The sequence below is a fragment of the Sus scrofa genome, chromosome 16, assembly GCF_000003025.6.
Source record: "Sus scrofa isolate TJ Tabasco breed Duroc chromosome 16, Sscrofa11.1, whole genome shotgun sequence".
Taxonomy (NCBI): Eukaryota; Metazoa; Chordata; class Mammalia; order Artiodactyla; family Suidae; genus Sus; species Sus scrofa.
In genome coordinates this window covers 49,037,796-49,059,640 of record NC_010458.4, presented here as the reverse complement: position 1 = coordinate 49,059,640, position 21,845 = coordinate 49,037,796, and the positions used below count along the sequence as shown (strand labels likewise).

Sequence of the window (21,845 nt, the reverse complement as noted above, 5' to 3'; positions counted from 1 at the left end):
AATCTCATCCAGTTTGTGCCACTGAATAGCTCTCTGAGTTCCAGACTCGAGTATCCAACTTGTGTGTGTGTGTGTGTGTGTGTGTGTGTGTGTGTGTGTGTGTGTGTGTGCGCGCGCGCGCTTTTTAGGGCCGCACCCACAGCATATGGAAGTTCCCAGGCTAGGGGTGGAATTGGAGCTGCAGCCGCAGGCCTAGACTACAGCCACAGCAATGCAGGATCCAAGCCTTGTCTGTGGCCTACACTACAGTTCATGGGAATGCCAGATCCTTAACCCAATGAGGGAGACCAGGGAATGAACCCACATCCTCATGGATCTTAGTTGGGTTAATTAACCACTAAGCCACGAAGCGAACTCCCCCAACGTTTTCTAAGACATATTCACTTGTTTGCTAAATGGGTATCTCACACTTGGCTGGCTAAAACAGAACTTTTGCTTCTTTTGCCCACCCCACTCAAATCCGTTCCTCCTCCTGCTATCTATTACCACTAAATGCCACTAGAACAAAGACAAAGCAGCAAAAATGATCAAGTTAAAACTGCAATTAAATCATGTCTTCTCCCCATTAAAACCTTCCAATAATTTCTCGACACACATAAAAGTACAACCTCTTACTCTTACCATAGCCTACAAAATCGTACCTCATGTGGGCTCCTGTCTATCTCTGCCAACTAATCTCCTAGCAGACTCTGTCCTCTTTTTCCACTGTTCCACATTGGTTTTCTTGCAGTTCCCTGATGATTTACACTTTTTCCTACTCTAGAGTCTTACTTTTGCTTGTTCTTTCCTCAAATACTCATGCTGCCTACTCTTCCTCATTCAGACTGCTGGCCAAATATGACCTTTAAAAAAGGCAATGTTCTCTTTCCTCTCTCTCCACTCCATTAGTCTCTACTTCTTCTCATTGCTTTAGTTACTACCTATTTTCCCCCTTCTCTACATTAACAGAATCTTTAAATGAAAAATTAACGTTATTGCTTCTCATTATATTAAAAAGTAAATACAGATGAAAATTCATGCTTCCTTCAAGTATCTCTCCTAATCCTGACCTCCTCCAAATATTCACTTGATGTGTATCCTTATAGAGCTGTTTATTGTGCATTTAAAAACATGTTTCTGTCAAAACGGTTTTATTTCCATTCCGTAAGAAGTCATTCAAAATAAGCCTTAACTTTCCTACTCATTATATATGGCTCTATTAGATCACTAACTGCAGTACAGTTTACTGATAAACACAACTTATAAATTTACACTATTATAAGCAATTCATTCATTGAACAAATATTTATGGAGTATCTACTATATTCTTGACACTGTTCTAGTTGCTGCATACAGAACAATAAAACAATGATTTTTGACCTCGTGGAGCTTACATTCTTGTGGGAGGAGAAAGACAACAAACAGAATATTTAATGCTATTCTCTCGGCAAGGGCCCAGACAAATAATTCTGGACTTTGCAGACCACATTCAGGCCAAATACTAAGAAGACATCTGTTGTATATTCTTTGTTTTTTGTTTTACAACCCTTAAAAAACGTTCTTAGCTCACAGACTGTACAAAAATGGGTCACAGAACAATGGAGCTCTAGCTTGCTGCCCCCTGATACAGTGTGCTAGACAGATAGATGGTGGTATGTGTTATGTACAAAGTGAAAAGGAATCCAGGGTAAGGGGGATGGAAGGGGCAAGATGCAGTATTAAACAGGGTGTTTAGAGAATGTGAGATCTGAGCAAAAACCTCGAGGTAAGGCCAGTGAGCAAGGAGGGAGAGTGGTAGTAGGGAATGAGGTCAGGGAGGTAAGGAGAAAGAGGAATGGGTTGGGCAGATTATGCAGAGCTCTTTAAACTATTCTAAGAACTAGATTTTCTCTGAATGAAAGGGGGAGCTTTGGATATAGAAGTGACAGGGACTATCTTAAGCTGTAAAAGGTTTGCTCTGACGACCACAGCGCAGGAAGACTGCTGGGATGGGACAGAATACAACAGGGAGAACAGGTAATAACCTATTCAAGCAATCCAAAGAGATATGATGGTAGTGGCTTAGACCAGGGTGGTGGTAGTGGAGAGGGTGAAGCATGGTAAGATTCTGGATGTATTTTGATGATATAGAAAGACAAGTTGTCCTGAAGGAATGAATTTAATGATAGTCTTTAATGGATTTAAAGATTTAAAGAAAAAACAAAATCAAGATTTAAAGAAAAAGCAAGGAGATCCTGCTGAATAGCATTGAGAACTATGTCTAGATACTCATGTTGCAACAGAAGAAAGGGTGGGGGAAAAACTGTAATTGTAATGTATACATGTAAGGATAACCTGACCCCCTTGCTGTACAGTGGGAAAATAAAAAAAATAAATAAATAAATAAATAAAAAGAAAAAGCAAAGCAATTCCAGTATTTTTTAGCCGAGGTACTTGGAGGATGGAGTTGCCACTGACAGACTGAAATGGAGAAATCTATGGGTGGAGCAGGTACTGGCCAGGAAGCTTAGGAGTTCAGTTTTGGATGAGCTAAGTTTGAGGTCTATTATTAGACATTTAGGTAGATGCTGAATAGACAGCTGAACATAGTAAGAATGAGGGAGAGAAAGTAGAGGTTTAAATTTGGGCATTGCTAGCATTTAGATGGCATTTTTTAAAGCCATGAGACTGAAGGAGATTATCAACAATGTGAGCACAGACTCGAAAAACAAAAAACAAGAACAAGGACTGAGCCCTGGGGCTTTCCAACAAGAGGTCTGTGAGAGAAAGGCAAAGGAGAATTTGAATGAGCCAGCACTGAGGGAGGAGGTTAGGTATTCTGCAAAGCAAAGAAGAACGTGTTTCAATAGTAAGAGAAACAGCTCTGCCAAGTGTTGCTGTCATGGCACATCGAAGTTCCCAAGCTAGGGGTCGATTCCGAGCTGTAGCTGCTAGCCTGCACCACAGCTCACAGCAATGCCGGATCCTTAACCCACTGAGTGGGGTCATGGATCAAACCAGCATCCTCATGGATATTAGTTGGGTTCGTAACCGCTGAGCCACAAATGGAAACTCCCTTTTATTTATTTTTTTTAAGATGAGAGAAATAACAGCTTATCTGTTTGCTGAAAGAAATAATCCAATAAAAAAAAAAGATGTGGAAGGACAGAAGCTGAAGCTATGTCCTTGAGCAGATGATAGAAGAAAGGATGGGATCCAGTACAAAAGCAGACACAAGAGTATAAAACAGCTCATCTACGGTAACAAGTAGAAAGATAGCATGTAATGACACAGATGCTGGTCGGTGTGTGGGGCGATGGGAATGTGTGGAAGTTTTCTGATTGCTTCAGTTTTCTTAACAAAACAGGAAGCAAGGGCATGAACTGAAAGTGAGAATAGGAAAAGACATATTGGAAGTTTGAAGAAGATATGAAACAGTTATTGAGGAAAGTAGGAAAGTGAACAGACTAGGAAAATACAGTACAATCAACAGTCAGCATTAACAACTCACGTGAGGTATGTGGTCATGTGTGGTTGCGTGTTTTCTTTCAGCCACACTAAGGTACATAGGAGCACGTACAAAGAAAGTGCAGAGCTGATTTTAACCAGAGTGTCATTCTACTACACAAAAAGCGGTGGAGCTATCCAAAGGAGTGGGTTAACACGGAATTTAAACTGTAGGAAAGGAAGCAAAAACATCTGGGGAGTGAGTAGCGGAAAGAGTAATAGGATCAATGAATTGGTGATTCCACTGGGGTCAAGAGAAGGTTGGGGCTGAGATACTAACTAGAGGGAGAGAACTACTAAAACAGGAAGCGTGGTCACAGAGAAGAACACATGAGATGGCAGCCATAGAGGGATTGCATTTACTAACAGTGCAAGAGGTTACAACATTGGAAGTGAGTAAGATAAGACAGAGTAGATGGGAAGAACACTGGAGCAAAGACCACGCCTATTCTTTTTAATTTCAATATAAAAACTGAGATGCTAGTACAGAGAGGGGCAACAAGCCTGGAACTAAAATAATTGAGAAATGAGGAGGAATGACCTGAAAGTTAGCGGCTGCTAGCAATCATGAAGGCTCGTAGTTACATAATCTGATGACACAACCCCAAACTGAGGATTTTTAGGGAAAAGCGAAGAAGAACAGCAGCTAGGTTAAGACTGGATTTATGGATGATGAACTGTAAATTCCAGAGGGCACAGTAGAAGAATATGAAGAGTTGAGAAGAGATTTCAAATTAAGAGGAGATAAATATAGACCCTTTTATGATTAGGAGATGAAAGGTGGTCTGGAGGTTCTGTGGCTACTGAAAAAGATATCCTCAAGCACATATGATTCCTGATATACCCATGTTTCTCTAAGAAACCAACTGCTTACATCAAAAATGTTTTTACTTTAAAATGGCTGTACTGATTTATTTGATGTTTGAGTTTTTCTACAACCTTATCAATATACACTAGCAAATATTTATCATTTTTGCCAATGTGATGGGTAAAAAAAAAACAATTCATTTTTTTACTTTTGCATTTCCCTGTTGGTGGGGCTAAGCATTATCATGTTTATTGGCTAGCTGTTATTTCCTCTTCTGTGAATTTGCTCATTTAAGAAACAGAGTTCTCTTATTAGTTTATAACACCTAAAAATACCTATTTTTCTATTTGATTCTGCTCTTAATGATTCACACAAATCAACATTGCAAATTTCTTGTTTCAAATCTTTCAATGGCTTGGAGTTTCTGCTGTGGCACAGTGGGAGTTCCTGCTATGGCACAGTGACTTCAGTAGCTCAGGTTGGTGCAGAGGCACAGACTCAATCCTTGGCCCAGCGCAGTGGGTTAAGGATCCAGTAGTGTCACAGCTGTGATGCAGGTTGCAGCTTAGATTCAATCCTTGGCCTGGGAACTTCCTTCCATATGTCTCAAGTGTGGCCATAAGAACAAACAAACAAAAACACAATATTAGGTGGCTCATGCTCGGGCAACACAAAGCTTAGTAGGTATCTCTTACTGAAATCCTTCCACTACATACTAGAGATTCTCTACTTAGAAGCCCACAGATCAAATCTGGTCATACCTATGTTTCCACATTGTTTATGACTGCTTTTGTACTACAATGGCTGAGTTGGTTTGGTCTATAAAACAGAAATACTAACTGTAGGGTCCTTCACAGAAATAATTTGTGAACTCCTTCTCTATGCTTTTTAGGGCTCCTAACCTTCTCAGTTTCAAGAACACAGTAGGTCTTTATCTTAGCTGACACTCTCTGAAGTATTGTTCCTACTCCTCCTAAATGCCCAAGCCATTTCTCCCACTCTTACAGAATCTACTACTATTCTAGTCCTCCTGGGTGTCTTCTCAGATTTATATCATAAAAACTGTACCTACACTTCACTGCACTCTTTTGTTTACAAATCTCTCTCTACCCTGATACCTAAATCTCTTGAAGGGACAATCTCAGCACTAAAATGCTTACTGAATGAATAAACAGCACACGAAGTCCTTCATAATTTGCCATCATTCTCATCATTTTCCTATGTTCTTGCTAAAATAAACTACATTTTCATTTTTTACACTTCGTTATTTTTCAAAAACATTATTTCTAATGCCAGTATAATGACCAATGTTTTATATTCATTTATTCACAATTTTGGTGGATACCACCATTCCCTAATCATTTATTTGCAGTGTTCACAATTTGCTAAAGTATTTCTCTCTCCTAATTTGTTCCCTAGTAAAAACAAAAGTAACGGAATCTTCATCTTTCTGGGTCTTTTCTTCTATGGTAAGACACTCTTGCATCTGAGGATTCAGGGACTTCACTGATAATACTTTTACTAATGGCTTCAGAATGCTTCAAAGTCAATTATAAAACGCAACTTAATTTTTTTTTGGGGGGGCTTTAGTTTTTGGTATAAAATTTATCTCACACACCTGTTGGTAGTCTCCTTAACTAGAACACCTCAATTTTTTTTCCTTCTTATTTTTCTATTAAGACTTTATTTTTCTTTGCCAGGGATTTCACTAAACATAGTTTTCAATTTAGTTATTTAATGAGCCTTTGTCACTTCTCTTACACCCAAATTTGATGGATTTGTTTTTTTCTCCTCTATTTGTGTTGAGGTCATTACTAAGAGTGTTTCTCCCACAAACACTTGCTGTAATCATTTTAGAAACCAGCTTTATATATTCATTACCAATTACATTTCATCCAGGTAAGGAGGGTTCTTTTTTTTTTTCTTTTTTTCCCCTTTTAAAAATATACGTGGACAGTTAAACTCTGGCTTAACTTTGTAATTTACTCATTCATTACTTCCAGCTCAGTTTCACTATCTTAATAATGTGGTCTATGAACTACCGTTAACAGATTCACTGCTATAGTGAATTATAAGACTCATAAGATTTTGTTATTGATTAAGGTATACATTATAAGATTCTGAATATGTCTACCACATAAAACTTTTCAAACAGGGAGTTCCCGTCGTAGCTCAGCGGTGAACGAATCAGACTAGGAACCATGAGGTTGTGGTGTAGGTCCCTGGCCTCACTCAGTGGGTTAAGGATCCAGCGTTGTGTGAGCTGCGGTATTGGTCACTGACCTGGCTTGGATCTGGCGTTGCTGTGGCTGTGGAGTAGGCCAGCGGCTACAGCTCCGATTAGCCCCCTAGCCTGGGAACCTCCATATGCTGCGGGTGCGGCCCTAGAAAAGACAAAAAGACTAAGGAAAAAAAAGTTTAGGAACAAAAGAGTATGAGTTTTTGTTTGTTTTTTGGCCACACCCATGGCACATGGAAGTTCCTGGGTCAGAGACTGAATCCCAGCCACAGTTGCAACCTACACCATAGCTGTTGAAGATGCTGGTTCCTTAACCCACTGTGCCCGGCTGGGGAGCAAACCCATCCACCACAGGGATAATGCCAGATCCTTAACGTGGGAACTCCCTTTTTTCTTTCTTTCTTTTTCTTTTTTTTTAAGTTTTATAATCAGGCAAATCTAGGTTCAAATCTATCCTTGAACACTCTTGAGTTCTTGGGCAAAGTACTTAGCCTATCTATACTTCAGTTCTCCAATCAGTAAAATAGAAGTAACTTCCTATAAAGTAACCTATAAGGTAACCCTATAAAGTAAGACAGGGCTATGATAATGAGCATAATATACATAAAAGTAACAATGTATGCTTAATGCCTACAAATGAGGTCTAGTGTACAAAAAAAAAAGTTAATTCACTTTCTCTTCCCTCCCGTCTCAAGTAATAAGGGCAATAAATACTGTGCTTCTCAATTTAAGTCCATTATTAAATTCTGTTAAATAAAAGCACTTTTACAATACGGACCATGAGATCTGGATGTTTGTATACTCTGACCCAACATTTTCAACTTGGTAAATCTTATAGAAATAAACTAAATCACAGAAATTGTTTTACATTCAAGGATGTTCACTGCAGTGTTTTTTATAACTTCAAACAAACAAACAAAAAGAAACCTACTGTCCAACAGCAAAATGTTTAATTATGAGAAATTCACAAAAATATCATGCAGTCATTTAAAAAGATGATGCCAAATAATTTAAGAGCATGAGAGAATGTTTATGGTGCTAGGTGAAAAAAGCAGGGATGAGAAATTCTCATATTCAAGTCTCAACTGTGGAAAACTCAAATAAGCTGAGAAAAAATATTGGAAGGAAATGTATCAAAGGGTTTACAGTAATTATCTCCTGGTCCTGATATTAGTGATTATTATTTCATGGTTGTTTTCTAAGATACCAATGTCAATGATCATGACGATGATGATAACAGGTGTTATTACTTATTAAGTATTTACTATATGCCAGGCCCAGTTCTAAAGAACTTATTAACTCATTTAATCTTCATAAGATGAGAAAATTGAGGCATAGTGAGGTTAAGTACTTTGCTCAAGGTTACAGTTAATTATGGAAGGTGTCCAGGTTTGAATCCAAGGAAGTCTGGCTCTGGAGTTCCTAACTGCTATCCCACACTGAAAAGACTTGCTTTGTTTCACAATTTTAACCATTAAAAAGGCATATGTCAATTCAAATCCTGTGATCTTTCATCTATCAGATTTCTTTCAGCTTTTTTTCAGTTCTGAGTTCAAACACTGGCTCTGCCATCAGGTGCCATTTTTTAATAATATGTAGCCCCCATTCCTGTAAAGATTCACAGCTGCATTCCTATTTCCCGTTCCGGGATCTCATTTAACCACTGAGACTCTGGAACTCTTTAACATTCTCACTTATTACACCTACTGACAGTACTTCAAAGAACTCTAGTAAGGGGATCTTGGAGCAACCACACTTGGCTTCTAGAAACCACATTAACACCAATCCATGTAATTACAGATCTACTGTTATAACCTTTGCAAACATCTGTCTTCCATTGTAAAGTTCTTACCCCCTGCAACCCAGGAGACCCCTCTTACCTGCCAACACACACCAATTATCTACCACAGCACTAACTGAATGGAACTAAGAAAGATTTCCAACACTTGGGGGATTCAACTGTCTCTGATGCTTTTGCAAGGTGGTATTATTCTCCATTGTTTTTAAAAACTTCATCAGTTAATCAATTTTCTTTTCTCAGCTTTGTCACCCTTTTGTTGGTAAACCAAACTATTTCTTAGGAATAAGATCTTTTCAGCACCAATATGTACTCAAATATCAATTCCAGGAAAATATATTCATAATTTATACCCTGGGCAATAAAAATAACTCCCACTTACTGCCGTGTTCTTCTCTGCAGTTTATATTTGATAAATTTATTGCATTACATATGTCACTTGGCTTGGCTTCCTTTATAACCAAACTCCCTTTCTTAAAAACAGTATCTGCAGAATCCAACATGGTTAAATGCAAGCAATTCTTCTAAACATAGCACATTTATATTTCAATGCAGTTCTTTTACAGTATTTAGAAAAATTGAGTTTATGAGATGGCTTTAACATAATACAAAGAAGAAAAACTAGTCATAAAAACAATGAATACAATAACAGGTGTTGATAAAGGAAATATTTACAGCCAGCGTCATATATATTTTTACCAAGATCTTATTCTGCTCACAACATATAATGATAATAAGCTTGATTACTTTAAAAATAGTTTTATAGATATTTCAGTGGAAGGAATTTAATAATTCCCTGTATATTTACAAGACAATGTAATCACATCAAGGCTGATTTGGTGGCGGTCCTTTTTAGGAAAAAATGGAGCACTAATAATTCTTTAGGTTCGCATTAAATTAGGTAAAGTAAACATCATACTGCCAAACTGTTATGCATTTATGTATTGCATAAGCTGGGAAGTAAAACAGAAATCTGCACTTTCAAGCTCATATTTTTCTTTTGCAGTTGCAAGTTTTCAACTTGGCAGAGCAATTCTCTAAGAAGAACGGGGCGCAGGACAGGGTAAAAGTGGAAAACAGAATGTTTCTAAAAAACTGAATTCGCCCCTGATTCACTCATACAACATTTATCATTCTACTATGAAAGATGTGATTAAACAAGAAAACTTAAGATGCAAAAAGAACTTCTGTTATCCTAAAAATAAGCATGTCAGCACAGCCATTTTACAACCTTACATTCAAGTACCTACTACAAGATTCAACTTGTACTTTAAAAACATCTTTCAAGTTAAAAAAAAAAAAAGCACTCTTCATACATTCATTGTCAAAATCAATTTGCGGATAGTTTCCAACTTTAAATTTCTGTATTTTTAACTGCTGAAGGGCAGAATTGATTAGTAATTGTTAAGATAACGGACTTAAACTATAAGCAATCCTTGCAAACTCCAGCTGATTTTTAAAATCAGGAAAAATAACTGGCAATTGTTCTTAAAGGAAAAAGGCCACTCCCAAAACAGGTTGATTGGGGTAGCGGGTCCGCTTTTCAGTAGCAGTTCCCTGTTGCGTGTTCGCGTGGGTGAAGTACAAAAGGGTAGAGGCGCAAAAAACAAAAAACAAAAAAAAAAAACCCAAGAAACAAAAAATAGAAACCCACGCAAACCCCTCACAGTTACAAACATTAAAATTACGTAAACATGCTGTGAGGCCGTGAGGCCCCAAGGGAGAACAATCGTCTGGAGAAAGCGACCAGGCAGCTAAGTGTGGAGGCCATGGAGTGTGCTGACCCGGGACACCCGGGCAGAGGGGCCGACGGGGACAAAGACCAGGCATCCCGGGCGGCGCCCCACTGTGCCCAGAACCGGCGGGAAGCAGTTGTTGTGGGGCAGCGACTGCGGCACCCAGGGCCCTGAAACGCCGCGGTTTAATGGTCGGGAGCAAAAGCTCCCCGGGGAACCGACCCTCTTCCTGGCGCCCCTAACGGGTTTCAGGCTCCGACCTCAAACACCTGAGGAGCCGCCGCCCGCCCCTTATCCGTATCCCGAAGGACGTCCGGGCCGCAGCTGTTGGGCTCAGAACCGCGGCGCCGCCGCCGCCGGGCTCCAAACGGCCGGGTTGACACCGGGAAGGCAGCGGGTCCACTGTCTCTCCCCGTGGCGCGTCAAGGAGCTTCCCAACAGCTTGCCTCCTCTCCCGCCCTCTAGTCCGGGACCGCGAACCCTCACGCCACCTACCCGGTCCCACACCATCCCAGAGGCCTCCGGCGTTCAGACCCTCTGCCGAAGCGGCGCTGCCTCCTGTCCCGGGCCTGAAATGGCTGCGGAACAAAGAGAATCTGGGCTTCGGCGAGCGCCGGTCCGATTGGACAGGGGGCGGGGCTCGCCGCGGGAACGTTCGGCGGCGGTCGCCTTGGCAACGGCAGTCGGGCTGGGAAAACCGCGGTCTCGGCCTGCGGGGCCTACGGACCTACGCCCGGCGGCGCGTGGCAGCGGTTTCTAAGTCTGCGCTGCGGCCTCGGGCCTGGGCCTGATGCCGGGCTCCCGCTCGCGCCCCCTGCAGCCGGCGTGCCGGCCGCAGCCTCCGGCTCACGGGAGGAGCCGCCGCGGACGCTGCTCTGCGCTGTGAGGCCTCGACCAAAATGGCCCTGTAAGTGTGGCTCCCTAGGGCTGTCGAAGGCCCTCCTAGCACGACGACCCTCCTCTAGCCTAAATTCCATACCTCAGGACCACCTCCAAAGTGACAGCCTTGCTCTGGGAGCCTATTTCACACTGAACACGCCGCATGTCCCACAAAAATACAGTTCCATCGTCGCTGGTAAAAAGCAGAAATGGCTTCAATGGATAGAGAGTGGACGGCTGCCCGCTAATATTGCAGGATAGGCTTTTGAGGTATGCTGTGTCTAACATATCAACTGCTCTGTAGGGAAAATTAAATGACTTTGAAAATTAGGTTTTACGTCTCCGGGTGTGTATTCAAATTGGAGAAGTTTCTTGCTCTTGGAAATAACAAGTACTCCTCTCCGTAACCAGCCATCATGAGAAATTAAAATGGCTTATTTTCTGAACAGAAAATAATTCAAAATGGAGAGGTAGACGTTTTTTAGAGTAATTCATAATAATGGAAGTGAATAGATAAATATCAGTTCTCTTCCCCGACATTATTCTTATAAATACATTTACTATATGAAAATTTTAAATTCGCATAGCTACATCATTATTTCCTAAGGTGATGATGCCGCTGATAGTCTTCCTCCCATGGTCAGTGTGTGTAAAAATACCGGTAGTCTTGACTGACTTTCCAACTTGCAAGTGCTGTATCTATTATGTTTTGAAAATGTGTAGTGGTTGTTGCCTTCCAGGAGTATTCTAGATAAAATTATAGCACCAATACAAGAAAGTGTTTTTTATACTAAGACATCATGTTAATAACTGTTAATTATTTTCATTTACCACAATCATTTTACAAAAGAACTACTTAAATTTTGGGTCTAGAAGGACCATTTCTATCATTAGGGAATTGAACATAGCAAAAAAAAAAAAATTTTAAATAACTAAAATGTTCATAAATATGATTTCAACATTTTCTAATGTTAATTCGATAGCAATTGAATACAAAAATGTACAGCAAAAAGAGGCTTCCCAAATAGGAGTGGATTACCAAGAAAAAAAATTAATGTAAACCTTCCTAAATGGGAGTTTAGTATAACTGAAGGGATATTTATCTAGAATATGTGTATTTATCCAAATAACAAACAGGGTTTAAATTTAGCATTTGAAAAGTTCCATCATGGTATAGGGAGCCTTGTTTTGTACAAATTGGGGTGTGTGTGGTATCTTCAACTTTACTGAAGAAAAATGACAAGAAAACTTTGTAAATGTATAAGATTAGCAAATAATGACAGATGTAAAGAACTACTGATTAAGCCATTAGTAAGAAATTCACCTGATTAATTGTTTGGAAATCGTTGAAATGAATTGATGAAAAGCAAGTATTATTTAGTGTATGTAAGAGGATTTATTGGCTAAAATCTTTTGAAAGAAAAAATATTGATTACCAAATGTTTTGAAATCGAGAGGCAAATTAAATAACCATTCTTTTATAAAATTTAAATGAAAGGGAATTAAAATTTTAATATAAATCTGCATTGAATAAAGAAATACTTAGACATGAAGCCTTTTTATCTTCTAGGTTAAATTAAAAACATCATGTTTTAAACAGTAAGTCTTCTTAACATTAACAAAGACTTATTAACAGCTTATTTTATTTTACATTTCCTGTTATTTCTTTCCTCTTGGCACAGTTAGCACATGTGATAGCAGCTACCCTGTTGTTTTCTCTTTATATCCAAATACAGTACAGCAGGGTTCATGTGGTAAAACTTTGAAGAACTGACAGTGTTTTTAATGACATACTGAAATTTAAAATAGTAAATAAACTTTGAGTGTAACCTCAAAACCTACTACAGATATCTTATATTTTAAATTTTTTATTAAAATTTATTTCTTAGGTAAAAAAAACAAATGGACCAAGATAAAACTCAAAAAATGTTAGAAATTACAAAATAGCATTAAGAGAGAAAATATAGTATAAGCTTTCACCTTGGAAGGAGGAGATGCTTATTCTGTCCGATGTAGATTGTCAAAACAAGCATGAAGCTGGGAGGCAGAGGGCCTATCTGCAGACGCTGGCTTTACCACTAGTGAACACTTTTCAGTTCCGTCTCAGTCTTTCTGAGCTTCACTTTCTTTGTCTTAAATAGGATTAAATAAGATAAAGTATATTAGGAGCTCATTAGTAGAGTGCCTGGCAGATAGAGGGCAATAAAAGATAGTATTACTAGGTATTATACATATAAAAGAGCAGATATTTGAGAAGGAGGAATGGTTATTTTTTTAAAAAGGTCTGGAAATCCAAAAGGTTACATAAATATCTTTAATAGTCAATTATTATGAGTATATAGAAACTCAGTAAGAGAAGTGAAATAATCTATTAGACACAGGCAAGCTTCTAACACAGACTACTTCTGAGAAATGTTTCCATTTTATACTTCTAGAAAGATGTGGAAATTCTCATTATATCCTTAAACACTAGGCAGTTTAAGGACTTGCCTTCCATTGAAATATCCTCAGAATGGCATTAAGGGAAAAACATTTTAAAAAGTAATCATTTAGAGAAATTTAATTCAAATATTGGAAGAGCACAGCTATGGTAAATATTCAGAAATGTGTGAATAATCTATAGGCACTTCTCATTTAAAGCAAACCCTATATATAGTTTTAACGTACAGAAAAGACACACAGGGGAATTATTATTACCTGTGAAAGGGTTAACTTCAAAGTTCCTTTAACTATTAATATCTCCTAGTGATTAAAATATGATTCTATTTATAAAAAAGTCTACTTAGAGTCCTGCTTCTGGGAAGATGGAGTAGACCTACTTTTCCCGCTTTGTCTCACTAAGTACAGCTAAAAACCTTGAACCTTACACATAAAACCAACATGATACTCTAAAAGGTGGAAAAAAGACAGACCAGCTAGGGCCCTGGAAACCCAAGGAACACAGTAATTTTCCTGGATTGTTTTTTGTTTCTTTGGAGTGTTTGTTTGTTGGTTTGTTTTGTCTCATTTGTCCCAGACTTGAAAGTGAGGAAGCTGGCAACCTGGATATGCCAATAGTGCAGACAAAAAAAGCCCCCCCCCAATATTATTCTCTTTAGCTGAGTGACCAGTAAAGGGGCAGTGTAGCAGACAGAAAACATTTAGACAATAACTCCTATACTCCAGACAAAAGCTATGAAAAAAATTTGTGACCCCACCCCCCACCCCACCCATGCCCTGAAGGTCTGGTGGAGAGCCTAGACTTCCATCCTCACTAGGTGATGAAGTGCCCCAACTTCCGCTCCCCTCTTCTGGTGTCAGAGAAAGTTAATTAAGGAGGCAGGGCTTTCATCCCCATTAGCCAGTAATGAGAAGCTTCCCATCTTGAATGTCACTGGAGGCCAAGTGGAGAACTTGGTCTTCTCCCTCAACCTGGCAGTCAAGAGGTAGTGCCTGCTCCCCACCTCCACCTCCTCTTGCAGTGCTGTGTCAGAAAAACCAGCTAAAACAAAATATTTAAGTAAGATCTAAAATCTCATGATACCCCAAATATCTAGATTTCAATTAAAAATGAATTATCGTAGCAAGAACCAGGAAGATTTCTCAAACCTTATATAAAAAAGGCAATTAATGATAAAAACAGAATGATAAGAGATTTTAGAATATCTGACAAAACAGATGTAAAAATGCTCAATGAGCAACTTGAAACAAAAAATAGAAATCTCAGCAAAGTAATAGATGATATAAGAACCAAATTGAAATTTTAGAACTAAAAATTATAATAATCGGAATAAAAACCTAAGTGGATAGGCTTAACAACACAATGGAGGGGTAGAAGGAAAGAATCAGTGAACTCATAGATAGAACAGTAGAAATTACCCAATCTAATGATAGAAAATAGATTTTAAAAAAATGAACATAGTCTCATGGAGTTGAGTGATTATCTAACATTCGTGTCAAAAGATTTAACATTCATATATCATCAGAGCCCTGGAAGAAGAAAGAAGGTGAGGCTAAAAATACTCAAATAATGGCTGAAAACTTCTGAAATTTGACAAAAGACATAAACCTACAGATTTAAGAAGCTGGGCAAATTTTCAACAAAGTTGCCCAAACAACTAAATGAAGGAAAGATGGTTTTTCAATATATAGTGCTGGGAAAGCTGAGTGTCTACATGCAACAGAATAAAATTGGAGCCCTCCCTAATACCACATACAAAAATTAACTCAGAATGGATCGTAGAACTCATTGTAAGAGCTAAAACTGTAAAATTCTTAAAAGAAAACATGTTAGTAAATCTTTGTGACTTCAGTTAGGAAAAGACTTCTTAGATAGGACACCAAAAGCACAAACAACAAAAGAAAATACTCAATAAATTGGACTTGATCAAAATTTAAAACTTTGGTCCTTCAAAGGACTCCATCAAGAGAGAAAGTGAAAAGACTACCCTCAGAATGGGAAAAATATTTGCAAATCACATATCTGATAGGAGACTTTTTCTGGAATAAAGAACTCATACATCTCAATAATTGAAAGACAATCTAATTAGAAATGGGCAAAGGATCTGTATGTATGTTTCTATAAATAAGATATACAAATTGTCAATAGCATTTGAAAAGATACTCAACATGAAATGCACAGCAAAACAATGAGACACCACTTCATACTCTTTAAGATAGCTATGGTAAGAAGCACAGATAATAATAATTTTGGTGAGCATGTGGAGAAATTGGAACTCTCATCCATTGCTGAGGGCAGAGGGCTTGTAAAATGCTGCAGCTGGAAAACAGTTTGGATCTCTTCAATTAAACATAGAGTTACCACATCTGGAGTTCCCATTGTGGCTCAGCACGTTAAGAACCCAACATAGTGTGTATGAGGATGCAGGTTCAATCCCTGGCCTCACTCAGTGAGTTAAGGATCTGGCATTGCTGCAAGCTATGGCACAGGTTGCAGATGTGGTTTGGATCTGGTGTTGCTGTGGCTATGGTGTGGACTACGACCCCCAGCCCAGGAACTTCCATATGTCACAGGTGTGGCCATAAACAAACAAACAAACAAACAAACAAACAAACAAACAGAAACATAGAATTCATCAGCAATTCCACTTCTAATGGAGATGAAAACATATATCTACACAAACCTTGTGTGCAAATGTTCATAGCAGCATTATTCAAAAGCAGTTCAAATGTCCATCAATTTAATGAATAAAATTTAGTATATCAATACCATGGACTATTAATTGGTATTAAAAAATGAATAAAGTACTAATACATGCTACAATTTGAATGAACCTTGAAAACATTTTGCCTAGTGAAAGAAGCCAATTATAGAAGACCACATATTGTATGATTTCACTTATATGAAATAATGAGAATAGGCAAATTCACAGAGACAGAAAGTAGATTAGTGGCTTATGAGGATTGTAAGGGGGAAGTAGAGTGACTACAAATATGCATCAGGTTTCTTTTTGGGATGATGAATGCAGTCTAAAATTAGATAGTGGAGGTTGCACAACCTTCTGAATATGCTATAAAGCACTTTACAGTAAACTTTTAAAAGGTGAATTTTATGGTATATAAATTATATCTCAGGAAAGCTGTTACTTTTTTTAAAAATTACGGAGGCAAATGAAACCCAAATAGGATTAATTCCCAAAAAAATCCATGCCAAAACACATAGTTCAACATCCAAAAACTTAAAGGAAAAACCCCTGAAAGCAGGGAGCAAGAAATAATGCCTTACATAAAGGGTAATTTGAATGACAGTGAATTTCACACTAGAAACCAAGGAGGCCAAAAGGAAATAATACTGTGTTTCAAGCGCTGAAAGAAAAGAACTATCAACCCAGAATCCTATATTGAGCAAAAATACCTTTTTAGGAATGCAGGGAAAATCATGACATTCTCAGATGAAGGAAAACTCAGAGATCTTGTCACTAGCATACTTTTTCTAAAAGAATAGCTAAAAGGAAGTACTCTAAACAGAAAGGAAATTATAAAAGAAGGAATATAGGAACATTGGGAAGAAAAAACAGGATAAGTAAAAATATGGGTAAGTATAATAGGTTTCCCTTCTTCCTCTTCAGTCTTCTAAATTATGTTTGATGGTTGAAGCAAAAATTATAACGTTGTCTTATGTGATTCTAAATGTATGTAAGGAAAATATTTAAGACATAGTATTAAATTGAGAAAGTAAAGAGACATAAAAAAGGGAGATAAGTTTTCTACACTTCACCTGAACTGGTAAAATGACAATATCTGTATACTGAGATGAGTTACACATACGTAAAATATGTTTGTATCATATATAATTGTATGTAACTTATATAAAATATAATACCTAAAGCAACTGGCAAGAAAAGCTTTATAAAGAGATACTCTAAAAAACATTATAGACAAATCAATATAGAATTCAAGAAAAAAATGTGTGAGTAACCCACAGAAAGGCAGGAAAAGTACAAATTAAAAAATAGAATATACCATAAAACACTTAACAGAAAACAAGAAATAAAATGATAGTGCTAACTTATTAATTACATTAAACACAAATGGTGTGAAAACATCATTGTATTTTGTTTGGAAGACCCAAAATTATGACCCAAATATATGCTGTCTACAAGAAGCTCACTTCAAATATGATATAAAGTTGAAAGTAAAAGGAAATAAGAGCAGAAATCACTAAAATTGAAAATAGAAAAACAATAAGGCAAATCAATGGAAAAAGCTGCTTGGGGGAAAAAAAATCCGTACAATTGACAAATGTCTAGCAATACTGAAAAAGAAAGAAGACACAAATTACCAAAAACTCAGGATGAAACATGGGATATCACTACAGACCCTGCAGAAATCAGAAGGATGATAAAGGAATATGAACAACTCTGCACACATACATTTGAGAGCTTAGGTGAAATGTGCCAGTTCCTTGAAAAGTTTTAAATACCATAACTCACCAACATGAAATAGATAATTTGACTACCCTGTAACTATTAAGGAAGTTAAATTCATAATTTAAAAACTCCTCCCCAAGGAAATCTTCAGGCCCAGATGGTTTCACTGGAGAGCTTTACCAAACATTTAAAGAATTACTACCAGTTTTACATTATCTTTTTGAGAAAAAGAGAAGAGGTAGAAATACTCCCCAACTCATTTTGTGTAACTACTGTTACCCTGATACCAAAACCAAAGATAATTAAAAAACCCTACAAACAAGTATCTCTTATAGATTCAAACTCAACATAGACTCAAAAATTCTTCTTTTTTTTTTTTTTTTTTTTTTTTTTTTTGTCTTTTGTCTCTTTTTAGAGCTGCACTTGCAGGACATGGCACATGGAGGTTCCCAGGCTAGGGATCGAACGGGAGCTGAAGCTGCCAGCCTATGCCAGAGCCATAGCAACACCAGATCCGAGCTGTGTCTGCGTCCTATACCACAGCTCACTGCACGCTGGATCCTTAACCCACTGAGCAAGGCCAGGGATGGAACCCACAACCTCATAGTTCCTAGTCGGATTCGTTTCCCCTGTGCCAAGACAGGAACTCCGACTCAAAAATTCTTAATGAAATGTTAGTAAATAAAATTCAGCATTGTATAAAAGAATTATGTACAGTGACCAGGTGGGGTTAATTCCAGGTATGCAAGGCTAATTCAGTGTTAACATCATTGGTTAACCAAGTTAACATCATTGGTAATCAAAGAAATACGAATTAAACCACAGTTAATGAGATATCACTAGACACCTATCTGAATGGCTAAAACTAAAACTAAAACTAACTAACTAACTAAATAAATAAATAAGTGACAACACCAAAATCTAATGAGGACTCAAAAGAAACTGAATCACTTATACATAGCTGTTGGGAATATAAAATGGTACAGTCCCCTCTGAAAAACAGTTTGGCACTTTCTTAAAAGACTAAATGTATGGCTATGTATGACCCAATCATTGCACTCTTGAGCATTTATCCCAGAGAAGTGAAAATTTATTTTCACACAAAACCTGTCCATGTATTTTTGTAGCAGATTTATTTGTAATAGCCCCAAGTTGGAAACAACCCAGATGTTCTTCAATGGATGAATGGTTAATTAAACTGTCATTATCATGGAATACTACTCAGCAATTAAAAAACCCACAAACTATTGATACGCACAACAACTTGGATGAATCTTTAGAGAATGATGAATGAGAAAAGTCAATCCATGGTTTCTTTTAGCAAAGTCCATTCCCTCTGTTTGATTTCCCTCTAGCCTTCTCTAGCCTATATCTTTAATTTTTCCCCCTCCATTGGATGGAAAACTTCCAGAATTAAACTGGATGTGATTTTACTATTTATGAGAGTTGTGGGATTCTAAATTAAGAAAGAATGCAAGATGCCATCAAGTTCAAAAGTCTTTTTAGGGTTGGAGGGAGAATACATCTGCATATCCTAAAAGCCAAAGAGACACAATGTCCAATCAAGTCATTGACCAGAATAAAAGACGCAGACCTCAGTGAGTAGACTAGTGCTGCTTACTAAGTGGAGTTTGGGTGCCACAATAAACAATTTGCCAAGTTGTGAAGAACCTATTGTAAACTATAAATAGGGCTCAGGATATTCCATCAGTGTTGCTGAGGAGATGCGAGTCAATGTCCTGGTTTAAAATTTCTGGCCATTATGCAGTCTCAAATAAGTTAAGAATGAAGTATATTAGTTAGGATTAGATTCAGCTACAAGTGACAGAAAACACACTGGAAGAGTCATAATTCTCAGAGGTATGGGCTCCTCCATCTTGCTACTTTTCCATTCTTAGTATGAAGCTCCTTTTTCATGGTCCAGTATGGATTCTCAGATTTCAGCTTGGCCATTTACAACCACATCGTAGCCATTGGGAAGGAGAAAAATAAGGAGGGGTGTATTTCCCTTTAAGAAAATTTCAAACAGCACTTGCACTTGTCATTAGCCAGAACTTTGTCACTTGTTGTTTGACACAAACTTAGCTTAGCATCTAGGCTTAACTCCACTCCCCCTAAAAAGTATGTTTTCCTCTCACTCCAGTCCAAGGCCTGACTCCCAGAAACTGGATTCTGTCACTCTTCTCAAAACATCTCCCATGGGCTCCAGCCATACTACCCCTCAAACATAATGAGCTCATCTCCACTTTGGCTCTCTACACTTGCTGTTTCCTCAGCTGGACTGTTGTCCTTCCAGGACTTAACACAATGATCTCTCTTACCTCTTCAGATTTCAAGTAGTCTGCTAGATATTGTTTGACCACCCTATTAAACTTCTATCTTCTTACCATGCTTAATGTTATTTGTTGCATATATAAGTATCTAAAATCCTATTCTCTATTTTTTTGAGATTGTCCATTTCTTTCACTAAAATGTGGACTCCTTTAGAGTGAGAACTTTGTCTGTTACTAACAAGCATATCTGCAGCATGAAGAGCAATGTCAGGCATAAAAGAGGTACTCAATAGTTTGTAAGTGAATAAATGGGTGAATGGGATGACTAGCTTGGTGAAATATTAAGAGAATCTAACTCCCTGGCTTTGTTTCTATGCTCACTAAGCAACTTTCTGACTATGACTTAACTTCCCACATAGGTTTGTTTACTGGAAAAACAAACATTCTAATCATATTTGGACGTGGACTGCTATTTTGATTCTTATGCATGTGTTTCCCTGCATTTTGTTAATGGGAATTTGCTGCTGAAAGGCAGATTCGCTTTTGGGTTTAAAGTCTTTCCAGGTGACCTCTGATCTTGCCATGCATCTTCTTTTGAAACAGCATTTAGCACCCCCACCCTTGGATGGTGGTAACCCTATCAAAACACTATCAAGGCAAGGCCCTGTGTGAGTCCCTGACTAGGAAGACAGCTCTGCTCCCTTTTTGAAATAGTTCTATATTTATTTTTATCTTCAACTTGTAAAACTTTTGAGGAACAAATCTATCAGGGGACACATATTGCCAGTTTACCATATACTCCCCCTCCTTCTGTACCCTCCCAATACAACTTTAGTTTTCCTTTTACATGTTTTAAAGAAGGAAGTTAAAGGTAAAGCTTTAGTTCCAGGAATATCTAGATTCAAATCCTGGCTTTGTCATCTTGGCGATGTCAGTTGACCTTTCAAATCCTTGTTTTCCTCATTTTCTTGATGAAAATATTGGTTGTATTTGCTATGCTTATAAGGGTTTTCTCATAGTGTCCAGCAAAAGGAAGAGGTCAAATAAATGCCAGCTATTTGGAATGAGTAGTAATTTTTGCCAGGTGAATTGAATATATACTGAATATATGCTAATTATACTGACACTATTAATAGTATGACAGAGGAATGCAAACTTTTTTTACTTTAAAGATGTTTATGTTTTGAGTGTTTGTGTTATACTCTACTAAAGAGGAGTTGGGCAGATTGTCTGATTCCAACAAGGCAGAAATTCTGGCAAATAGTGGCAAGACGTAGTGAGAATGCTTCCTCAAGGCATCTCAAATCAAGCTTTTTTATGGGGGGAATGTGTGAAAAACACTAAGTCTTCTGACCTCTTGGATGATTTTAAGTCAAAAAAACAAAACTTTTTCTATTGCCTGCATTCCATCCCTTTCTTTTTCTTGTATTTATTTTTGTCTCTGCCTTTCATTTCGGAACTTTCCTTAAATGTCTGGTGAGACTTGGCTCTCCATTCAGACATATTTAAGAATTAGGCACCGAAAATTTTTTTATATTATGAAAATTCTTCACAAAATTAATTTATAAATGGATCAGCAGCTTTCATAGAACAAAGACATTCTGTCCAGAAATATTAATATTCTAAACACATTGTTAAAGTAAAATTTACAGATTAAATATATATGCATATTGGAGTTAACGCTGTGGCGCAACGGGATTGGCGCATCTCTGGAGTGCTGGGACACACGTTCAATCCCCTGCCCAGCACAGTGGGTTGAGGATCTGGCATTGCCACAG

General features: G+C 37.8%; 2 protein-coding genes across 10 annotated transcripts in view; one reads left to right on the top strand and one right to left on the bottom strand.

The window, feature by feature from the left end:
- Positions 1–10,955, bottom strand: part of TNPO1 (transportin 1) — a 103,241-nt gene extending 92,286 nt beyond the window's left edge. Inside the window, exon 1 of the mRNA XM_021076714.1 lies at positions 10,542–10,955. Coding sequence (XP_020932373.1) covers positions 10,542–10,556 — 15 coding nt within the window. The 5' untranslated portion in view covers positions 10,557–10,955. The remainder of the gene's footprint in view (positions 1–10,541) is intronic.
- ZNF366 (zinc finger protein 366) overlaps positions 10,874–21,845 on the top strand; it is a 340,164-nt gene continuing 329,192 nt past the window's right edge. For 5 of the 9 annotated variants that reach the window (XM_021076721.1, XM_021076716.1, XM_021076718.1 and 2 more), the window contains exon 1: positions 10,948–11,195. The gene's annotated coding sequence lies outside the window, so the exon portion shown is untranslated. Of the gene's footprint in view, positions 11,196–21,845 lie in introns of all 9 variants that reach the window. The other 4 variants (XM_021076720.1, XM_021076717.1, XM_021076719.1 and 1 more) reach the window with 2 other exon arrangements.